Genomic DNA, 22,160 nt, shown 5'->3' with positions numbered 1-22,160 from the left:
TTCTGATTACACGAAATTTTTTAGAAATTAGTAAAAGGGAAGTTAAATATTTTTGTACATATAAGGTTTTAAAGATTAGAAAATATCACTATGGAATGCAAGCCGTGGTGGTCCGAGTACCCAACTTACAAATAAGAGGTTGGGGGTTCGAAACTTGGTAAAAGCATAAACCCCGCAAAATTAATAAAGGCTGCATATTTTTTAATTTATTTTAATTAATATTACTAAAACTTTAATTATTTAATATTGTAAGATTATTAATTGATAAAACAAAGTTTTGAATTGTGTACCGTTGGGAGTTACAACACAATGGACATTAAATAATCGTTGTAAGCTAATACAAAATGAGAATATAATTGCATGTTGTAGTTGACAACACATTACAACAACAAAGAAAAACAAGGTAATGCATGGTGTAAAACAAGTAACCAACGCATGCAACTCTTCCAAGAAATGCATGCACATGCATACATGCTTCCAAGACATTTGTATTAATGCATGTACTTATGCCAGACAAACTTTTATGTGTAATATATATCCGATTAGGGGACACATGCAGTTGAAATACATATATTTGTAACAGTTTTATTTCCTCTCTTCATGCATTCTTATCCTTTCTCTTCATTCATATTCATTCTTACTCTCTTCCTTCCTTTTTAAAGAAATATTCATACAAAAATAGTTAGGAGAAGAAAATTGCTTGTAGTCAAAAATAAATTTGCTTCATGAAATAATAGGCAAGATTCATGTAATAAACGGAAATTTTGTCTTCGTACTTCCGGCCATAAATTGCCTACCATTTTAGGTGGCCTTGTTCTCAAAATGAAACATAAGCCGACCATCAAGGCGGCATTTTGAGAGTTTGGCCCGTCCATATAGGCGGCTTAAAATGCAAATCTTGCCCTCCATAAAGGTGGCTAATTTGCTTAAAGTGGCCTATTGGTCGCCTTGGCGACGTTTACTACGAGTAGTAGCGGTTGTGGCGGTATCTGTTTCATCTCTTCCTCACTTATTAGTATTTGGAGGAGGGGGTTCGGTTTCAGTTGGTGGTATTGGGGGATTTTCATTGAGGTTAGGGACAACTTGTGGAATTTCGACGGCTTCGGCGGCGTTAGTGTTTCGGGCTTGATTTGTACTTCCTCGGGCTGGTTGTATTGTACCACAAGGTATGGCATTACGCTCTACTACGAAATATATATGTGAAAGTGATATATTATTCAAAAATGTATTGACGCCATTATATTGGTGTTCCATTTTTGAATGATTTGATAGTTAAATTCAAAATTTGAAAAAGCAAAACTACCTTTTGAGTAATTTGAGCAAATTGGTGCTGATAACGTGTTTTACAACAAAGGATTTCAAAGAGATCAAAAGAAAGCTTTTAGATACTCCGATAATTGTTGTGTTGTATTTTCTTCAGATTATGCGGGGATTTATAGTACCCTTGCATGAACAGTGTTTACTCGATATGTTAAACACGCAGTGAAATGTCTAATCGAGCATGAGGTTCTGAGCGGCGATATTTACTTTTGCGCGGGAAGCTAAACGGTGATGTTTGGCGGTATTCTTAATCCGTTCATATTACGTAATACGGTGCGTATTACAACAGGATTTAATTTTTTTTTTCAATAATTCAGATTTCTCACATCCACATTCCACACAAACGAATAAAGAAAAGTGAATTTTATATGTGGGTGTAGTTCAATTGGGCTTTGCTTCATTTGAAGGTACTGTATTAAGTTGTTCACCCACCTGAAAGACTTGATGCAAATTATTTTGATGGGCTTCTTCGAAGTAACAAATGTAGTTGTGGTCCACTCCATCTTACGAGAAACATCCAATTCCATGAGGAAGAGAGAAAGTTATTTTCTCAATGCAAGCTTTGTTGCGTGCTTAATTTTTGAATTATTTTTAATTTAATTAATTTTTTATATATGATGAAAACTACATTAGTCTTGGGTATCATTTATATTAACCGAAAGCTACTGTACTTGACGAATACGGTTCACTATACGGAGAATATATTAATTGCAATTGCAAATAAAAGTTGATCCCATTAACTCAATAACTCCTTTAAAAGTTGCTGCCATGCATGTACGCTTTCCCTTCCACAAATCTAATACAGCTACCATTTTGGCTTCAAGCAAAAAAAGCTCATGCATATACCCATAAAGCTATTTCGCATTGTGCATTTTCGCCCAACTTTCTACAACCTTTTGATCTACATATATAGCTGGTATTACATATATACTAGATTTGCTTTTAACTTTTTAAGTATAAGGGCCTGTTCATATTTACTGAATTGAGCTAGACAAAATTGAACTGAATTAAACTGATTGGAGCTGAACTGAACTGAACTGATTGGAGCTAAACTGAACTGAATAGAGCTGAAATGAATATTTTATGAGAGAAGAAAATTAATAGCTGAACTGAATTGAACTGATTGGAGATGAACTGAACTGAAATTAAGCTGAAGTGAATAGGCCCTAAGTTGCTAATGTGCTAAATGCTAATTTATTAGGTTTTCAAAGATTACAAAAGATAGATTATGTTTGACAGGATCATTAAATTAGTACTCAGTTAAGGATTATGGGTATATGATTTTCAGAAAATATGATTTCGGATTACTGCTATTATGTAGCAATTGTGGTAGCGACTAATGACAATAATGTTAAAAAAAAATTTGAAAAGGAATGACAAAATTTGTTGCAAATGCCAAGGCTATTCGAGATGGAGATTTTGAAAGTTATACTTTTTTGTCCTTTTAAAATAATTGATATATTTTTCTCTTTTACTCATTTTTGTTGTTTTACGTAGTAAAATAATTGACACATTTTCTCTTTTAGAGGGAGATATGAGTGGCATGGAAATGTGGTATGTTTATCTTATTTTTAATTATCTGAATTTATCGAGATTTATTATGGATTATTCAATAATAAAAACTTATTAGACATAATTAAAACTTTTTAGGTTACAATATAGATTGAACTTAAAAAATCCTATTACTCTTATCAAAACCTATTTTCCATAAATATATGTTGTTTAAACTTATTTTTTTTATTAAAATAAGGTCAATCGAATATTATTAGGGTGTGTTCTATTCACCTGATTTTCATTTATTAAAACTTATCCGGAATTATTAAATTTTATTACAACTAAATTTTATTAAAACTGTATCCAAATTCAAATTAATTTAAAGAGTAAACCGGGTGAGAACGAAAAAAAAAAATCGTATTTCAAAATGGAGGGAGTATTCCGTAATAGCATATCGACCAGAGTGAGCGTGAGTTGCATGACCATAAAAGAATTAAAAAAAAAATGGGTAAAAACGAGTGATGTGTCTCTTTCTCCACTTCGGAATCTCTCAACATTAATACTTGTATAAGCAAATTCATTTCCTTTCTCCACTTCCACGTTCTTCCTCTTTCTCTCTCCTCACGAATTTTGACAAATTTCTATTTCAACTCTGCGTGAAGTTGACGTTCTCCATTTCATAACGCTTACCTTCTTCTTTCTCTCTCCTCCATTTCCCCAAACATTTTTAGGTACGCTCCTCTACCTTTTTACTCTAATTCAGTTCTAATTCTTTGTATTTTGTATGAATTAGTTCAATTCTAGATCTGTTAATTTTCGTTTATTTAAAATTTGCCATTTTCCCTGGTTAATATTGCATGAATTTAACTTTTTCCGTACAATTCTGTTTGTTTCTCGATGATTATCATTTTAATTTGACATTATAGGGAAGATTAAACTCCAAATTTCGATATTTCTACATTTTTCCTGAATTTTGTTTATTTTAATCATAATTAATTATTAATGTATGATTGTAAATTGTTGGACTTTTAGTTTTGGACTGTTTCTCTTTTTATGACTACATCACGATCAAATTACATTTTCTATTATTAGTTTAATTAATAGTGGGGTTGTTAGCAGCTGATTTTGCTGATAATGACAAATTAATTGAAAAAAAAAAAAAAACTGACTTGCTTGATAGTGTGGCTTCTCCTACTAATTTGAACTATATGCATTGTGAATTGAAGATTATTTGGGAGATTTTGCTTTAAAATTAGATAAATTATAGCTTTAAGCTAACCATCTTAGTCAACTCTGACCATTCAATTTTACTAGTAGTGCCATTTTAGTCTATTGTATACAGGAATTTAATTGTTAAGTTCAATCTAAGAAATCTAGATTCACAATTTTATTCTATGCTGTACAATTTTGACTAAATTAATGGTCAAAGTTAAGTGAACTTGACTTTTAAAGTTAAATGTGGTAATTTATTGTTGTGAGAGGGAGGTAGTGTTTTCAAGCTGTGATTCGAGTTCAAGTATTCAGACGCGAAATTCTGTAGTGTGATAATAATTATACCTTTATTTTCTGCTTGTAGGTTGAAATTTTTTCAGATCTATAATGTTTTTGTTTAAGAGTTCTCAGAACCATGATGGAAATGATCTCATACAGCGTGATGCAAAGGTGATATTCTTTTATTTTTATGGTGGAATTTTGTGAAATTGCATAAATTTCTGATGTTTAAACTTTAAAGTAGTATATTGACTATGTTAAACTGGAAGTGCTATTTTCTAATTGATTTGCTAATTCATGATCCATTGTCTTATGTTGGAAGTTTTTGAAGATAGTAGAATGTCGATAAATGTAATTGAAAATGACATATTTTCATAGGTAGTTAAACATCTTACTGTTCTATTCTTACACAATGATCACAATTTGGTATTTCTGTAGTCGCACTAAACTTATGAACTATCAATGGATTTAATGTTTATCAACCAGGTCAAAGAACTCAAGGTGGCTCTTGGACCGCTATCTGGACGTAATGCAAAATTTTGTACTGATGCTTGCCTTAGGAGATACCTGGAAGCAAGGAACTGGAACGTTGATAAGGCAAAGAAAATGGTAGAAGAGACACTGAAATGGAGGGATGCATACAAACCTGAGGAAATCCGCTGGGTAAGACAAACGTTATTTGGTAACACTGTATTATGGTAACACAGTATTATGTAAATATGTCAACTTCAATGCCAATTGAAGTTTATTATGAAGTAATTAATTAAGCGCTCTACAAATCATCCTTGCAAATAAAAAAAGATTATAAGTTCTTCTGGCTTTTACATTTTGATTAGTGATTTTTTTAACATTATCTTGCTACTGTAAAAAGGTTAAAATGAAGCATTTGCCTATAACCGCAAATTTTGATGCCTTATATAGTTATATGAGTTGTGTTTATGTCTTTATGATGTCATTGTTGGGAAATTTCGTAGAACCCTCTGCCTAGATAGTAGATACCAGCTGTACCATCATACTTTTTGTCACTGCTCAGAAAGTGAAGTTGCATGTTTTTGTTTTCATATTCATCACCCTAAGGCTTCTAAAGAGGCTTTAGTGTTTGGGAAGGGGGTTTGAATTCCAATATCTGTGGCCTTATTCTGTGATAGCGAAGAGATGCTGTCTATCGACTCTTGGCCTGAAACTAAACAACCATTGCTATATTACAATAAAAAAGATGTGCAAACAAATCCACTATTATCCAAGGCCATGGAATATTGAATCTTTCCATTTTGTTGACAATGGACAGATTCATGCTGAATTAGTTTATATAGCCTGCTACTCAAGGGATGAGCAGCCTCCTTGACTTATTGAACAGTGCAGAGTTTGTATATGGAAGAAATGAGTATTTATTAGCTATCCATTTGCTACTGTTCCTTGACAAAGTAAAGCCATAACAAGCTAACTTAATCCTTACTTGTATGATAAAAATTCTGTGTAAAGGTCAAGTATCAGATGATTCAGATCACTTAGAAGTTAGGTTTTTCTCATAGTCATAGGAGAAGAACCATCATGTTTTTCACAAAGTTTGAATAAATTATAACTAGTACTGTTTCTCTTACTTGTTTATGTGAATGCTTGAACTTTTTTTTTTTTTAATAATTTTTTTAAAATTATTGATATTGTTAATAATATTTTCATTTTATTATTTTTTTTTATTGCCAGCATGAAGTCGCACATGAAGGTGAGACAGGAAAGGTTTCCCGAGCGAACTTTCATGATCGTCAAGGAAGGACTGTCCTTATAATGAGGCCAGGGAAGCAGGTGATCTTTAGTTCTTTCCTCGTCCAGACAGTATTATGCATAGTTTTGTAAAGCTGAAATTCTGTGTCTATGTTGCAGAATACCACATCAGCAGAAGGTAATGTCCGCCACTTAGTCTATTTGTTAGAAAACGCCATCCTCAACCTGCCCGAGGGCCAAGAGCAGATGGTGTGGATGATAGATTATACCGGCTTTTCAATGAGCACCAGTTTATCAGTCAGAACAGCCCGAGATATCATCAATATTTTGCAGAACCATTACCCTGAAAGACTTGGAATAGCAGTCCTTTACAATCCACCAAGGATCTTTTATGCATTCTGGAGGGTTAGTAACACGCGTTATGTGCATTTTATTTGCTCTTTGTTGTCTCGTATTTCTCTTTGACGAGTAATAGCATAGTTGCCATTCAATGAGGTTGGTAATGCTGACTAACCACTTTTCCAATGGTGCCACTTTTCCAAACCCTTATAAATGTCTTGTTGTTCTCTTGGTATTATGAACTAACTAACTTCTTGGCATATGCTGTAGCTGGAATTGAACAGTCTTGCGTAATAATTGTTTTCTATTCCATATTTTTTCAAGCAGCTATCTGACAACTGTTAATCTTGACTTATATCAGGCTGTAAAATATTTCCTGGATCCCAAAACTTCTCAGAAGGTGAAGTTTGTTTATCCTAAGAATAAAGACAGTGCTGAGCTGATGAGGTCTTACTTTGATGTGGAAAACCTTCCAAAGGAGTTTGGTGGCAATGCCACATTAGAATATGATCACGAGGAATTCTCAAGAATGATGGCTGAGGATGATGTAAAGGCTTCTAGATATTGGGGGTTTGACGACAAGCCATCTTATGCTGCTCAGGGCTGTGTTACTCGAGATATAACTGTGCAGTCCATTCTTCCCAGTGGACATTCAAAAGCTGAAGTAGCTCCAGAGCCATTTTAGGGAGCAATAGCAAAGCATTGTAATAAGGTAGCTAGAACTGAAGTAGCCATGGCCCATAGTCTTGTGGTCCTCGTAAGAAAAGGGGCATGGTGTTAGTTTGTCTTTGATTACTCATTGCCGAAAAAAAAAAAAAAAAAAAAAAAAAAAAAAAAAAAAAAAAAGAAAAGAAAAGAAAAGAAAAAAGAAAAAAAAAGGCAAAGCATTGTAAACTGATAGTTTGTGAGAAATTTAGTGCAGAAATCAAGCATCAGCTATCTTGATGGTGCTCTACTGCTCTCCCCATTAATAGCTAAATAAGTTCCTGTAATTTACTGGGGGGAGAAAACACAAATTACTTTGTTGTGCCTCAGTTTTATCCTGCATATATGCAAGGTCCGCGACTGTAGTTGTTATGCAACTCATATTAGTACTATGCGTATATATTTAAATATAACATTTATAGACCTCTCTTCGAAGATGCTTTATAAACAACTTCAAAGGTGGAGTAACTAATAAGAAAGGGGGATATGAGGAGGCTGAAAGGCAGTAGATTACCGGTCTGCCAAAGCTCTTTTACGAATTACCGACACTTTGGCCACACTTGGGCCATCTTTACTCAGATCGTCATTGCGATATCTCACTGCAAGATGTCCTTTGCAATTTGCATAGCTGAGTTGCAATGAATAGATAGCACAAGAAAGTACAAACTAATCGGGCACAATATACGGATCAATAAGAACTAATTTCAAGGCCCTTAATGATACAGCAAGTAGCATACATTACATTAGAAAGCAGAAGACGTGCACTTCTCAGCTTACAAACATCATTACAAGAATACAAGCCAAAAGAGTCTCACTATATTTCATACTAAGTTACAAAGGTTTTTACTGTACATACATCACAACACTGCAACTAATTGAAGCTAATTACTTCATCGGAAGAGAGGCATTCATCCACAAGCTGGCGAAGGTTTGGATTTTCTAGGGCAGCTGCAATTCTCTCTTTATCGTTCAATTGTTTGTTCACTACAAGGAATATATGAAGCAGATGAGAAGTTAGCCAAGGAGCTGGGAAGATAATTTCAGAGTCTATTTGTAACACAGTGGAAGTAACATTGTGAGTTATGCTAAAAAATTAGTCTTAAGCTCAATTAGACAGGAATTTCAGAAATCTGCAAGCTTCACCTGATCCTTCATCTGCATGAGAGCCAGGGGATACTTTGATGTCAACCTGGGTAAAAAAGACAAAACTTGTATTATTCGTCTGAGGAAATCATGGTGTCCCCATTACACAAGAGCCTCACATTGAACGAAAAGTATGACTCAAATAATTTACTCCCAGATCACCAGCATGGTTTTATTTCAGATTACTCAAGCACTGAAGACGACTAGATGACAATGTAAGACATCGTTCTTTCTGTTGTCTATGTTAATGAGCTGTCAATTTCAAACTATGGCAGTTTGGCACACTAGGTAGCAGCAGAAGTGATGCATAAAAACATAAGACATGACAATTACAGAGTGGAGCTATCCATATCTGAGCTACCGGTATCAATTTAAGCTAATATATCAAGCATACCAAATGAATCAATTAGGACAAGAAGTTTAAGCTAATGGATTAAGGTGGAACAACTAACCTTATAATGAGGAGGAAAGTAATGCTTTAGCTTAACTCTAAGGCACAAGCCAATAACAGTCGCCATACTGCAATGTTGGACGGTTGGGGTGAATGTTATCCTGTTGAACAAGACCACAATGCACAAGGTCAGGATTGATATTTGAAAGAAACAGGCTAATGTGATTAGGGGCGAGGCTAATGAGACCAGGAGCAAAAGAAACAGGCTACTTTAGAACTAGTACTAAAATAGTTACTTCTGAGTTTCTTCAACACAAACAATCATCTCATTTTGAAGTAGTAAAGTTGTGGCAACAAAGTAAGCTCAGAATAGCCAGCTATAAAATGTTAAACTGAGGTCGACCATTTGACATTCACATTCTCCTAAACTTTAGGGAAGCTTAAGAGAGATTTCATGGTAACAACCGGCCAATGTAACGCTGCAAAGCAAACATGCAAGTATGCAACCGTTGTATGTAAAAAAAACACAAGGAAAACATGTGGTGTTCCTATATTAATACAAATACAGAAATAAGTGCTATGTAACTAATTCTTAGGTTTTTTTTTTTTTTTTTTTTTTTTTTTTTTTTTTTTGGCAAAAAACACCAAATAATAACCTCATCTATTTTTGAAGAGAATTCCCTGTGTGTTATAAAATTGATATGTTTCGAACTCGAGTACTCACATAAGATATACTACGTACAACAGTAGCATAGCACACTTGACACTGAATGGTTACAAACTTACAGTAAGCCAATACTATGATTTTAATTTTTAAATGCCCAAGTATAGAAATTAGGTGTGTCCAACTAATACGGAATAATATATAGTTATGTCAACTCTTGATCAAGAATTACCTAATCTGCAAATTTTTACCAGTAATCAGTAAATTTAACAGTATTATTGGTCCATCATAAATATTCTAAATACAATAAGCAAACTTAAGCATGTAGGTATACAAAATCAGATCAATGAGATAACAAAGGAAAAATTGAAGAAATGGTTAAAGTGAAGAAGACTCACAAAATACGAGCAAGATTATCATCAACCTTAATAGAATCCTCAGAAAGAACACTGAGTTGCTCCAGTGAATATGGATGCTCCGGATCTCTTATATCCCTCACATGATTTGTTACCAAGTTAAGGCAAATTTAAAATCAACTTTAATATACAAGTAAAGAAGTAATTAATTAATTAATTACAAAGTATAACATTTTTAACACTTAATAACAATAATAAAAATAAAAATAAATAAAAAGAGGATATCATAGACGTCGAGAGGATCAACGGCGGAGGAGGAGGAGTCAGCGGCAGTGTCTTCAGTGCGGGCGACTCTATCTTTCTTAGCGTGGACCACCGGATTAGCGTTACATAATCCGACCGTCATTTTCTGATCAAACTTCTGATTACAAAAATGGTGGAGAGAGATTAGTGTGAGTCTGAGTCACTGAGTTGAGAGAGAAGAGAGAGACAAAGGGAGGAATTAGTGAGAGAGATGGACAAAATGGAAGTTTTGTACAGTTCAGCGAATGGTGCTGTAACACGTGTTTTATTCTCAGGGATTTGTTTGGGCTCTTTTGGACAGGTTTGGGGACCATCAATCATTTACGAAAGTTAACGGGATATGATTTTATATTAAATTTATAACTCTATAAACTTATTTCAACACAGTCCCGTAGCTCAGTTGGTTAGAGCGTTGGTCTTATGAGCCGAAGGTCGCGGGTTCGAGCCCCGCCGGGACTATTTTGTCTTTGTTTTTTTTTTTTTTTTTTTTTTTTTTTTTAATTATTGATTTAATTTGATTTTTTCAACTATATTTTTATAAATTTGAATTGATATTTTTTTGCTAGTTAAATTTTTTGAAAGTGTGATTAAACATGTTTAATTTTTTATTTTTTTTTTTTTAATTTTTTTTTTTTTTGGGTTTAATTTACTTTGATTTTTTCATTTATATTTTTATACATTTGAATATTTTTTCATCTATATTTTTATAAATTTGAACTGATATTTTTTTGCTAGTTAAATTTTTTGAAAGTATGATTAAACATGTTTAATTTTTTTTTTTTTTTATTTGGTTTAATTTACTTTGATTTTTTCATTTATATTTTTACACATTTGAATTGATATTTTTTTTAGCTAGTTAAATTTTTTGAAAGTATGATTAAAATGTAACATAAATCAAGAGATAATTAGTTAAGTATAAATAAGAACAACACAATCTTAAATATCTCTTTCTTATCATCACTTGACGGTTATGCATCATAGTAAGAAACAAGTTTGTGTTTACCTAATGTGTTCCTCTCCATCAAACACACGTGATACCATCAAAAAATGTTACGACGTTCACTATTTGTGCCTTCTAACTTTGTTGTCTAAGAGAGGTCGGAGTAAAGATGGGCCGTGCCGTGAATAAAAAATTGAAATCCGGCATGGGCACGGCGGGTGGCACGGTCGTCGGCCCGCCGGCACGAGGGCACAGCCTGTGGCACGGCCCATGCCCAATTATATAAACTTATTTAATTAAATTTATTTATATAAACTTATTTAATTAATAAATAAGTTCATTTATATAAAATTATTTAATTAAGTTTATTTATATTAACTTATTTAATTAAGTTTATATAAACTTAAACATAAATTATTTATATAAACTTAATTAAATTAAAGTTGTTAAAAAATATATATATTAACATTGACATAAAGATAAATTAATAACATTATTTATATAAACTTAAGTTGTTCAAAAAAAAATCGATATGTATATCAATTTTTTTTTATATACATATATATTTAAAAAAAAAATATTACGGGTTGGCCCGCAGGCAGGCCTGGCACGGCCCGCCAAGCACGTGGGCCGTGTTGTGGGCTGGAGTGTGCCAAATTTTGGCATGGCTCGGCACGAGCCCCACCCAGGCACGGCCCGCGACGGCACGATGCCCACCTTTAGGTCGGAGAATGAAAGAAAGAAATCAATACTACCTCCGTTTTTTTAGTTGACACGTTTTGACTTTAGCGCTATTCACACACCTCTCTTTGACCGTGTTTTGTGATTTATACGTATTGAAAAATATAATCATGTGGGGTCTTGTTAGATTCGTCACAAGATATATTTTCAAGATATCAACTTTTTATAATTTTTGCTTTTCGGTAATTAAAGATATTAACGATTGAAGTTCTGCATTGGCAAACGTGACTAAAGTCTAAAGAAACGTGTCAATTAAAAAGAAATGGAGGAAGTATGCTACTGTACATTTTTTTTAATGCCGTTAGCGGACTTAATTTACTATTAGAACAACCACTTAAAATAGTGATTTACGGAGTAACTGGTAAAAAATTAAATTACCTTATCCGAACTTATGTAAATACGGAGTAGTAGTTTTGTTACTCTTGTTAGGGGTGAGCATAACAGGGTACCCTGTTAAAATTCCTGGAACCAGTAGCGGAACCTATTGCAAGAGGTTCCTCAAAATGGAAACTGGAACCAGTTGAACACTAGTTTCTTTAACAATAGTCCCTGTCTTGTAATATACTTACAACTTTTTGCAGTTTCTTTAACAAAAAACTGGTTGGTCACTAGTTTATAATGTTTACAACTCGCAAATAAAACAAACTAATAGTAGTTGTCTAGCAAATTTAATACGTAGTATCTATATATTGTAATTTATTACTTACAAAATAAGTTATAATTGGTGCATAATTTGAAATTAAGTGATAATTTTATAAGGTTACAAGGTATCCTACAAGTTCGATTTCAAAAATTAAGACTCTGAACCAAAACGGTTCTAAAACATGCGATTCCTAACAGGTTGCAGTTCCGATTCATGGTACCCTTGATGTTTTGCTCACCCCCAACTCTTATACACCGTAATTAAGTTCCATTTGGAAGCAAAATGGTAAATACTAAGTAAGTTTTTAAATAGCCTTAGTTTTGTGCATCACTCGGTTTCTCTATACGCTCTTTATAGCTCTGACGTCCATCATCACCGTCGAACGTCCACTCTACAATCGCCGCCGACCGTCCGACCGACAATCACCATCGGTTGCGGCACCGCCGGAGGTCAGTGCTTCCATTTTGACGAAATATTACAGACACAAAAAAACAGCACATCCATAAAAGTTGGATCAGTTTGACAGCGTCTTCTCTCTTATTCATTATTCATTCTGCTGCGTTGGAAGTTGGTTTCTTCTCCAAAGGTTAGCAATAGCATTCAATTTGTTATTAATAATTCTTCAATTTCCATTTAAATTCTCTCAATTAGAAAGATAGTTTTGACATTGATGCTACAATTGTCTCGTTGAAAGTGCCAACTTTTTCGGGGTTGAATCTTTTCTCATTGGATATTTGGATTATATTGAGGTTTTGACTTGAATTTAGTTGGGTTATGTTTTTTTTTTTTTATTTTTTTTTTTTTATTTTTTTATTGAATTGGGTTTAGTATTATAATCTGAATTTCATCATCTACTTTAAATCTGATTTTTTTTTTTTAAAAAATAAAATTAGAAATAGTATTTGTTCTTTGAATCTGCAATGCCAATTGCCCATTTAGTAGCTTCAATCTAATTTAAAATTTTGAACTTAAAATTATGTGTTTGTTAATTTGTGGGAAATGAAATTTGTGTGTTTGACAACTCACCTATGATGTTTCAGTGCCATCAACAATTTAAAACACTGCTGGCTCTACAAATTGGTAAAGATATAAAGGCCTAAAAGGGTTTGTAGAGCTGATAATATGTCAAGGGAACCGAAATTGGGAGATGGTTGCCGGTATTGTTGAGTGCTAAGATTGAACTTGTGCGTCTGTTAGTTTGTGGGGAATGAAACTTGTGTGTTTGACAAATAACCTATGATGAATCAGTGGTATCAACAATTTAACGCACTGCTAGTTCTACAAATTGGCCTAAAAGGGCTCGTAGAACGGTAGAACTGATAATATGTTGAGGGAACCGAAATTGGGAGCCGGGTGCTAGTAGTGTTAGAGTACTAAATTTGGGCATTAGTTTTTTGGCCGCACAAGTTCTGTTTGAAAATCATAGGATCCTATTTCCAAGAGAGATAAGCTGCAGAAGTCAAGTAATCAACAGTAATTGATTAGCTAGTTTTAGATTGATTAGCTGTGTTATTGATTTAATTGGTCTTGTTTTTGTATACTCATGACCAACAACATTTTATGAGCAGAGAGATGGTCCATAGCGCATATGATTCCTTCGAGCTAATCAGTGATTTCCCCACAAAGATTGATGCTGTTGAATCATATGGCTCAAAACTTCTTCTCGGCTGCAGCGATGGGTCTCTTCGAATCTATGCTCCTGAATCTGCATCCGAATCATCTCCACCATCTGATTATGATGCCAGCCAATTAGAGCTTCTAAAAGAACCCTACTTTCAAGAGAAAACCATAAATGGCTTTGCAAGGAGGCCAATCATTGCTATGGAGGTTTTGAGGTCGCAAGAGCTTCTTTCTCTCTCTGAGTCTATTTCATTTCATAAGCTCCCTTCCTTTGAGACTGTTGCCGTAATTTCCAAGGCCAAAGGTGCAAATGCTTATTCTTGGGATGAATCTAGGGCTTTTTTGTGTTTTTCCAAGCAGAGAAAGATATGGATATTCCGGCATGATGGTAATATTTCATCTAGTAACCTTGTGTTTGTTTAAGTACTGCACTTGAATATACATTTATACACATTTTAATTAATTGCAGCGCACAATGTAGTATTTTTTTTTTTTTTTTTTTTTTTTTTTTTTTTTTTTTTTTTTTTTTTTTCAAAATTGTATGACCAAAATCTATTCGGGATAAGGAAAATATGAGAGACGGTGATTTATATACACACACACATTTCCCCCCTTTTTCTTTAACTCATTTTGTTCTGCAAACTTTTCTCCCTTGATCATATTTTTAATTACTTTAGATTATGTAATACCCTTCTATATGTCATAATTTAACCCATTCAATTCAGCTAGTCTTCAAGCGATCTAAATACTATTCATGTTTCTTATTGTTATCTAATTATAATCTGGAGGGCTTATTTTGATTTTAGTTTCATTTTGTTGAGGGCTCTGATGGTGGTAAGTATTTGTTAATATAAGCTGTTGAGCGCTCTCTCAATTTGTGTAGGAGGTCGGGGGTTTGTCGAGGTGAAAGACTATAATGTTTCAGATACTGTGAAGTCAATGGCTTGGTGTGGTGAAAATATATGCATTGGAGTTCGAAAGGAATACATGATACTCAATGCTACTACTGGTGCAATGTCTGAAGTGTTTTCTTCAGGGAGAATCTCCCCACCTTTGGTGGTGTCTCTTCCTTCTGGAGGATTTCTTCTTGGGAAGGTAAACACCCCCCCCCCCCCTTCTCAAGTGTAGAAGGATCATGGATTCTGTTTATTTGATTATGTGATATGGTGCTTAACCATGTTTTTGATCCCAATTAGTGAGCTTGAAATCCCTTGAAATCCAGATTATATTTCTGACTTCATGAAATGCTGGAAGTTCTACTGGGAAATTATTATGGTTGACATAAAGAATTATGGCCTTTTATAGCATGACCTCTAGAAGATGATCACTTTTTTTAATTTTTTCTTTTATTGACATCATGGAGGAGAACACTTTAGGTGTCAATTACTTTGCTTTGGAACAACCGAACAATTACTTGGTGCTTATATGGCTCTTGCATATTTTACCTGCTTCATGCAGGATAATATTGGGGTTTTTGTGGACCAAAATGGGAAACTTGGACAAGAAGGCAGGATTTGTTGGTCTGAGGCCCCCAGTCAAATTGTTATCCACGAGCCTTATGCTATAGGTCTCCTGTCTAAGCATATCGAGGTGAGCTAAGCTGCAAACTAAATAGTGTAAATCTGTAGCTCAAGAGAGGAAACATAGATTCTCTCTTGTTCATTAAGCTTTAATAATCCTCCATTTTCTTATATTTGATTGTTAATACAGATAAGGTCTCTTCAACAACCATTTCCATTAATACAAACCGTTGGCTTGCGAAATGTTCGGCATGTCATACGCAGCAACAGTGCGATTATTGTTTCTCTAGAAAAGTCTGTCTATGGCCTCTTCCCAGTTCCTTTGGGTGCGCAGGTAGTGCTTGATCCTTCAAGTCCATGGTTGCCTTATGTTCCCCTCCTGTGTAAACTTATCTCATGATGACTTCTTTATTTTGATAAATGTCTTTGCTCCTCCTCCTTATAAGCTCTGCCAGCGCTGAGCTTTGTTTAATTGCTCTGAGATTTGAAATGATGCAGTTACTGCTTTGACCACTAAATACAATTTCCCACATGCTTTTTAATTCACTGCATATATTGTTAATTTGTTATACCAAGTTAATATATAAATCAAGCAACCTATTTTTTAGAATAAATAGTTCATATTTGCTCCATGCTTGAATTTTGAATGTATATATAGGACAGAAGTGGTATGGGCTATATTTTGACCATATATGTGGAATATTAGATAGCATTTAAGAATATAATTAGCTACAAATGGTCAATATCAAACCCGGGAGTATCAATTTTGCTGGTGAATATTAGGTCAGTTTGCTCTTTGTAATGAAGACACAAAACAAAGCGTAGTTTGGAATTCTTGCCTCAAAGCTATTTTCAATGTTTACAGCAATGAACAGGGAAATCTGTCCTGGAAAGTGGTGTTTGAACATTTATAGCTTAAGCTATAAAGGCGATAAAGCAAAAGGTCGAGTGTAAAATGGGATTCTATAGAAGTTAATAAACTTTCTTACTTACTTTGCTCTTGTGATTTCACATAGGGCTTTACAATCTATAACTATTTTAAATAATAGTCAAGAAAACAGTCTTCTAAAGAAATTCATTGAATCAAAGGAGCTATAATAGTTGGATGAGATGATTATGGGTTATGTCCCCGACTCGTTCATAACTTAATTGCATACCGCTGCCATGAATCCCATAATGTTGCATCAATTTTGAGATCGGAATCCATTAATATTAGTTATGACTTCTAGTCGTTGCTTAGCTTGCTCCTTCCAAGGAGCCTTATGGTACTTTTTTTGCTACTAGCTACAGAAGAATCTCAAAATCAATGTAAGTTAGCTTGACAATTTTGGAGTAGGATTGGTAAATGAATTAGCAGTGATGACTAAGAGAACAATTTTCCAAATGCAGATAGTGCAATTAACAGCATCTGGCAATTTTGAGGAGGCCTTAGCTTTGTGTAAACTCCTTCCACCAGAAGATTCAAGTCTTAGAGCTGCAAAGGAGAGTTCTATCCACATTAGGTAAAAAATTTCATCATGATTTTGTGTGCTACTTATTTACTCATTTGATATCTACATAGTATTCCATGCACAGTTCATCTATGCTCTTAAATTATAATGTTGATTGTGACTCTAAATCAAAGATTTGTTTTCCCCTAATTATGTCCCCGGCTATGTCTTGAAAGGCCGTAGAAGACATTGGTGGAATTGGAAAGTCTCAATAAAGTTGAAGGGCAGTTTTCTTTTTGTGCTTTTAAGCTATCTCCAAAAGTTTTGCTTGACTCTCTTTGGCCATTTGGGTTCTAGATATGCCCTGAAAGACCCCAATTTGGAGGATATAGATTATGGCCCCAGAACAGTTTTAGGGTTTTGAAGGAAAGGTTGATGAGTAATCGGGGTAAGTCTCTCAGACTTGCACATGGGGCCGTATATGACCATAGATACAACTCATTCAAGGGTTTTTGACCCATACAAAGACTACAATCTGGTACTTAATGACGTTACGGTCAAGGGTTAATAAATCCTACTGAGTTTAGGGAAGAGCCATGAGGGGTTGGCTTGTTGGCACACCTTTTTTTTGAAGGTTATTAAATTTTCTTGAAAGACCCCTTTGGGGCCAGTCGCTTGTTAGTGATTACTAGTAGAAAACTTCCTATAGTTGCCCAATAGTCATCAATTCTTTTCCTGAGTGATTTTTAAGAGGGAGGGGGTGTTAAAGGAATGGTCCCTTTTTAATGACGGGCCTGATACGGAACATGACCAATATTTAGCCAATCGTTTTTGTTGTTAATGTTCAAATTACATGTTTTGGATTTCGTCACCCTTTCTAATGATCATTCCCTGTTAATGCAGATATGCACATCATTTGTTTGAAAATGGTAGCTATGAGGAGGCCATGGAGCATTTTGTTGATTCACAAGTTGATATCACATATGTGCTTTCACTTTACCCATCAATTATTGTTCCAAAGTCGACTGTGCTTCCAGAGCCACAAAAGGCGATAGATTTTGGTTTGGATGCTTCAGATCTCTCGAGGTGTTCGTCGGGCATATCTGATGACATGGAAACTTCACCTAGAGCACATAGTGACTTAGAGGAAAATGCTTCCGTGGAGTCCAAGATAGTTAGCCACAATACTCTTATGGCACTTATCAAGTTCTTGCAGAAGAAAAGGTTCAATATTATTGAAAAGGCTGCAGCAGAGGGAACAGACGAGGCCGTCTCTGATGCCTTTGGTGCTAATTTCAAATCTTATGACTCCAATAGGTCAAAGAAGTCAAATAAGGTAACTTACTGTGTTGACTAACCTTTCTTAAGCAGACCGCATATCTCATGTGGGGAAATTCTTTGTCTTTCCAAAAAAAAAAAAAAAAAACTCTAAGAGCAGTGTTAAATTTACTTTTACGCCTAACTAATTGGTTTGTTAGATCAGTACGATTGACAGATTTATTTGATCTGGATAATTTAGGGTCGTGGCAGCGTTCCCATTAGCTCAGGGGGTCGTGAGAGGGCTGCTATACTGGACACCGCACTTCTCCAAGCTCTTATTCTCACAGGACAGTCTTCTGCTGCTGTGGAACTATTGAGAGGTGTAAATTACTGTGACTTGAAGATATCTGAGGAGTTCTTGCACAAATCATATCAATATACTGCATTGCTTGAATTATACAAGTGCAGTGATATGCACCGTGAAGCTTTGAAGCTTTTGCTCCAACTAATAGAAGAGTCAAAGTCAGATCCCCCACAACCTGAGCTCACCCAGAAGTTCACTCCTGAGATGATCATTGACTATCTGAAGGTGATACTTTTATGCTGAGTTTTGTACAATTCTGGCTCTAGCAAAATTAAACTATATTTTATTATTTTAGATAAATTATGACTTCAAGAGCACAGTTATTGAATTTGTATTAGAGCTTCTTTTTATGCAGCCTCTTTGTGGGACAGACCCCATGCTTGTGCTGGAATTCGCAATGCTTGTTCTTGAAAGCTGTCCAACACAGACTATTGAGCTCTTTCTATCAGGAAATATTCCAGCAGACTTGGTGAATTCCTATTTGAAACAGCATGCTCCTAATATGCAGGCTAGATATCTAGAACTTATGCTTTCCATGAATGAAGACGGGGTCTCTGGTCATCTACAGAATGAAATGGTGAGATTTTCATCTTGTGTGTGTGTGATTCGTGTTTGCTCTGTATTGACGTATCTGCAAATATAGGTGCAAATCTATTTGTCAGAGGTTCTTGATTGGTATAGAGAACTGAGCTCACAACAGAAATGGGATGAGACAGCTCACTCTCCAACAAGGAAGAAATTATTATCTGCTTTGGAGAACATTTCAGGGTACAACCCAGAAGGTCTTTTAAAACGTCTTCCAGCTGATGCCTTGTATGAAGAAAGGGCTATATTGTTGGGGAAGCTGAATCAACATGAACTTGCCCTTTCTCTCTATGTACATAAGGTATTGCCTGGTTCTTTCCTCCCCCCTCTCTCTTTCTCTACGTGGTGGCACAGGGTAGGGATGCAGAGGGCATGGTTGCGTGTACTTTTGTGGGTGGTTATTGTATTTTGGGGCATGTATTGCTAATTGTCTTTATTATGTATCATATGTCCAAGAAAAGATAGAGAATTTTCGACTGTTCTAATTATATACTCTGTAACAAATTTCTGTTAATTTTACCCATTACTTAAGGGTCCAAATTCAGTTAGTAATGATATGACATAAATCGAGTTACTCACACAGCATAAAAATGTTAATTTACAAGCTTTTTTAGGTGTTCCTGCATAATAAATTTAGTAAAAAAGAGTCACTTTGGGTGTAGTCCTTTTCAGTTTGGCAGAAGCCTATCACTGCATTGCTAGACACGCTTAGGCCCTGTTCTGTTTACCTGATTTTTTCTGAACTTAAATTATTTTTACTGATTAAAACTTTTATTAATTTGCTATTGTATTTATTCATTGAAATTGATACTTTTTATTGAAATTATTTTTACTGAATATCACTATTTTAAGGTGAAGAGAACAGTGCCTTAAACTATACTTAGCTGTCACCACTGACTTGTTGATTGTCTACAAGTATGCTTTACATTCAATCCTGTTATAAGATATATCTGTATCCTTTTTCTTCATTGTACTGGTATACATGATAAACGAAATTTCTGTTGTTCATTCATCTGTGTATCTTGCATACTCTTTCTATATACGTGATTTCTCACCGTTGATCTTTTCCCTTTTTTATTCTCTCTTTCCCCAAATTGCTGGGTAGCTTCATGTTCCTGAATTGGCTCTTTCTTATTGCGATCGAGTCTACGAGTCTCAGCTTAATCAACCTCCTGGAAGGTCTCAGAGCAATATATATCTTACTCTCCTGCAAATCTATTTAAATCCTAGAAGAACAACTAGAAACTTTGAGAGACGAATCAACAATCTCGTCTCAACCCCTAATGCTGAAATCAAAAGAAATAATTCCTCTGCTTCAATTAGAAGCAAAGGTCGTCCTCCTAGAAAAATTGCTGAAATAGGGGGTGCAGAAGATGTGCGCTTTAGCCCCAGCAATACGGATAGTGGGAAGAGTGATGGTGATGCAGATGAAGCCAACTCTGAAGGGGGTTCCAATATAATGCTTGATGAGGCCCTTGATTTGTTGAGCCGCAGATGGGAAAGAATCAATGGGGCACAAGCCCTGAAGTTGTTACCCAAAGAAACTAAGTTTAAGGTATGTTATTTTCTTTCATAGTAGGCTAGGAATTCTGAAAAAGGTGATTCTAAGCATGCCTTGTAATTCTGAAAAAGGTGATTCTTAGCATGCCTTGTAATTCTGAAAAAGGTGATTCTAAGCATGCCCTGTAGGTTACTTGATATCTGTTATGTGGATACACAGCATTACTATGAGGATAGAAATGGTAAATTTCATTCCTTATATAATGTTGTTCTAATGAAAGCCTTGCTGGATGGTTGTCAACTGTTAAATATGCTTGCTGTTCATACATCTAATTTACAAGGATTTAATATTTGCCTTTTTTTTTCCCCCTATTAAGGTCTTGTGAGAATTTGCCGATTTTAGTTGTGTAGATGAATTTGATGCTGTTGTGGTCTTGTGGAATGATCTGTTTCTGAAGTTTTAGAAGTTCAAACTTCTATTTTTATATGTGCTTACATGATGTTGCTGTGAACTTCAATTTTCTGTTTCTTGATGTACTTCATTACATTTGTTTGTTCAGAATTTGCTTTCTTTTCTTGGGCCACTCTTGAGAAAATCCAGCGAAACACACAGGAATTTTGCAGTGATTAGGAGACTTAGAGAGAGTGAGAATCTCCAGGTATGCACTTCTCTTTTACAAATAGTCTCTTGTGCTCTTTTTCACCTTAAAATATTAGATAAGTGCCTTCAAGCTCAAAAAAACAACCAAAAATAAGTCTTGTTAGGTTTGGGAAGGTTCAAAGAATAATTAAAATCCAAAAAAGTTCCGTTCAGAAAAAAAAAAATCCAAATAAGTTCATATAGGTGAATATAATTAAGAGAACGCTTTTTTGGGTAATATATGGGGTTGGTTTATGAATTGAATGCAGGTTAAAGAGGAACTCTATGATAAGAGGAAAGCTGTTGTAAAGGTTACTGGTGATAGCATGTGTTCCCTCTGCAAAAAGAAGATAGGAACAAGCGTGTTTGCTGTATATCCAAATGGAACAACGCTAGTCCACTTTGTTTGCTTTAGGGACTCACAGAGCATGAAGGCTGTGAAAGGTTCCCAATCAAGAAAAAGATCATAGTAGAGTTCAAAAGTAATGTTTTTCGTGCATTACCGGCTCTCTGCTCAAGCTATTGCCTCTCATGCTCTGGTGCTGCTGTTTCCTATATCCCTCCATGGTTGCCATGTTTTGTGAGGTAGAGCTCATGCTGTTAACTCAGCAGCATTCTCCAGCTATAACAATAATCTGGTTTGAGGACAGGAACATAATCCCGAGTCATTTGAGCTCAAATTTGTGGTAGTGAAAATAACCCATCATCCAGAACATGTGGTGTCTTCAACAACGAATGCATGAAGAGGTATTCAGTTGGTGTGTTAATTTTGTTTTGCTGGTTATATACTTATATGTATATGGTGAGTGTTGTGCTGCAAGTAATTCATCGTTTGGGAATCTCTTTGATTCTGCTATTGTTTACATGATTTTGTTGTAACTAATGTATATCATGGAATACATGTTTTAACTTAAAACACTTGATTTAAAAGAATCATGCACATTTTGGTCTAACACTTTAATGTATTTTTTCCATGAAATTTGTTACAT

At 34.8% G+C, this 22,160-nt stretch overlaps 3 protein-coding genes and 1 non-coding gene across 5 annotated transcripts; 3 read left to right on the top strand and 1 right to left on the bottom strand.

Annotated features, from left to right (window-relative positions):
* Positions 1–3,391: 3,391 nt before the first annotated feature.
* Positions 3,392–7,448, top strand: LOC145561841 (uncharacterized). 2 transcript variants are annotated; one of them, XM_081621961.1, is made up of 6 exons: positions 3,392–3,545; positions 4,391–4,476; positions 4,792–4,968; positions 6,010–6,108; positions 6,187–6,432; positions 6,728–7,448. In XM_081621961.1, exons 2-6 carry the CDS (start codon positions 4,414–4,416, stop codon positions 7,049–7,051), a joined length of 909 nt encoding a protein of 302 aa, XP_081478087.1. In that variant the 5' UTR covers positions 3,392–3,545; positions 4,391–4,413; the 3' UTR covers positions 7,052–7,448. The 2 variants fall into 2 exon arrangements, with proteins under 2 accessions (XP_081478087.1, XP_081478086.1); XM_081621960.1 differs by lacking the exon at positions 3,392–3,545 and having other exon boundaries at positions 4,324–4,476.
* Positions 7,449–7,744: 296 nt separating this feature from the next.
* Positions 7,745–10,129, bottom strand: LOC145561842 (protein AE7-like 1). Its single transcript, XM_081621962.1, has 5 exons — positions 9,911–10,129; positions 9,668–9,773; positions 8,667–8,766; positions 8,215–8,260; positions 7,745–8,055 (listed from the first exon to the last, which is right to left on the bottom strand). The coding sequence occupies exons 1-5, from the start codon at positions 10,029–10,031 to the stop codon at positions 7,943–7,945; spliced, it is 486 nt and encodes a 161-aa protein (XP_081478088.1). The 5' UTR covers positions 10,032–10,129; the 3' UTR covers positions 7,745–7,942.
* A 184-nt stretch (positions 10,130–10,313) lies between these two features.
* TRNAI-UAU (transfer RNA isoleucine (anticodon UAU)) lies at positions 10,314–10,387 on the top strand. Its single transcript has one exon. It is a non-coding gene; the product is annotated as a tRNA-Ile (tRNA).
* A 2,168-nt stretch (positions 10,388–12,555) lies between these two features.
* Positions 12,556–22,157, top strand: LOC145561838 (vacuolar sorting protein 39-like). The gene is made up of 13 exons (XM_081621958.1): positions 12,556–12,838; positions 13,821–14,260; positions 14,756–14,967; positions 15,331–15,462; positions 15,583–15,726; positions 16,782–16,894; positions 17,726–18,158; positions 18,342–18,671; positions 18,802–19,023; positions 19,090–19,332; positions 20,137–20,586; positions 21,092–21,190; positions 21,441–22,157. The coding sequence occupies exons 2-13, from the start codon at positions 13,825–13,827 to the stop codon at positions 21,639–21,641; spliced, it is 3,015 nt and encodes a 1,004-aa protein (XP_081478084.1). The 5' UTR covers positions 12,556–12,838; positions 13,821–13,824; the 3' UTR covers positions 21,642–22,157.
* Positions 22,158–22,160: the final 3 nt, after the last annotated feature.

The sequence above is a fragment of the Chenopodium album genome, chromosome 10 (genome assembly GCF_948465745.1).
Source record: "Chenopodium album chromosome 10, dcCheAlbu1.1, whole genome shotgun sequence".
Taxonomy (NCBI): Eukaryota; Viridiplantae; Streptophyta; class Magnoliopsida; order Caryophyllales; family Amaranthaceae; genus Chenopodium; species Chenopodium album.
Note: the sequence above shows the minus strand (reverse complement) of the source record. Positions and strands in the feature narration are given on the sequence as shown.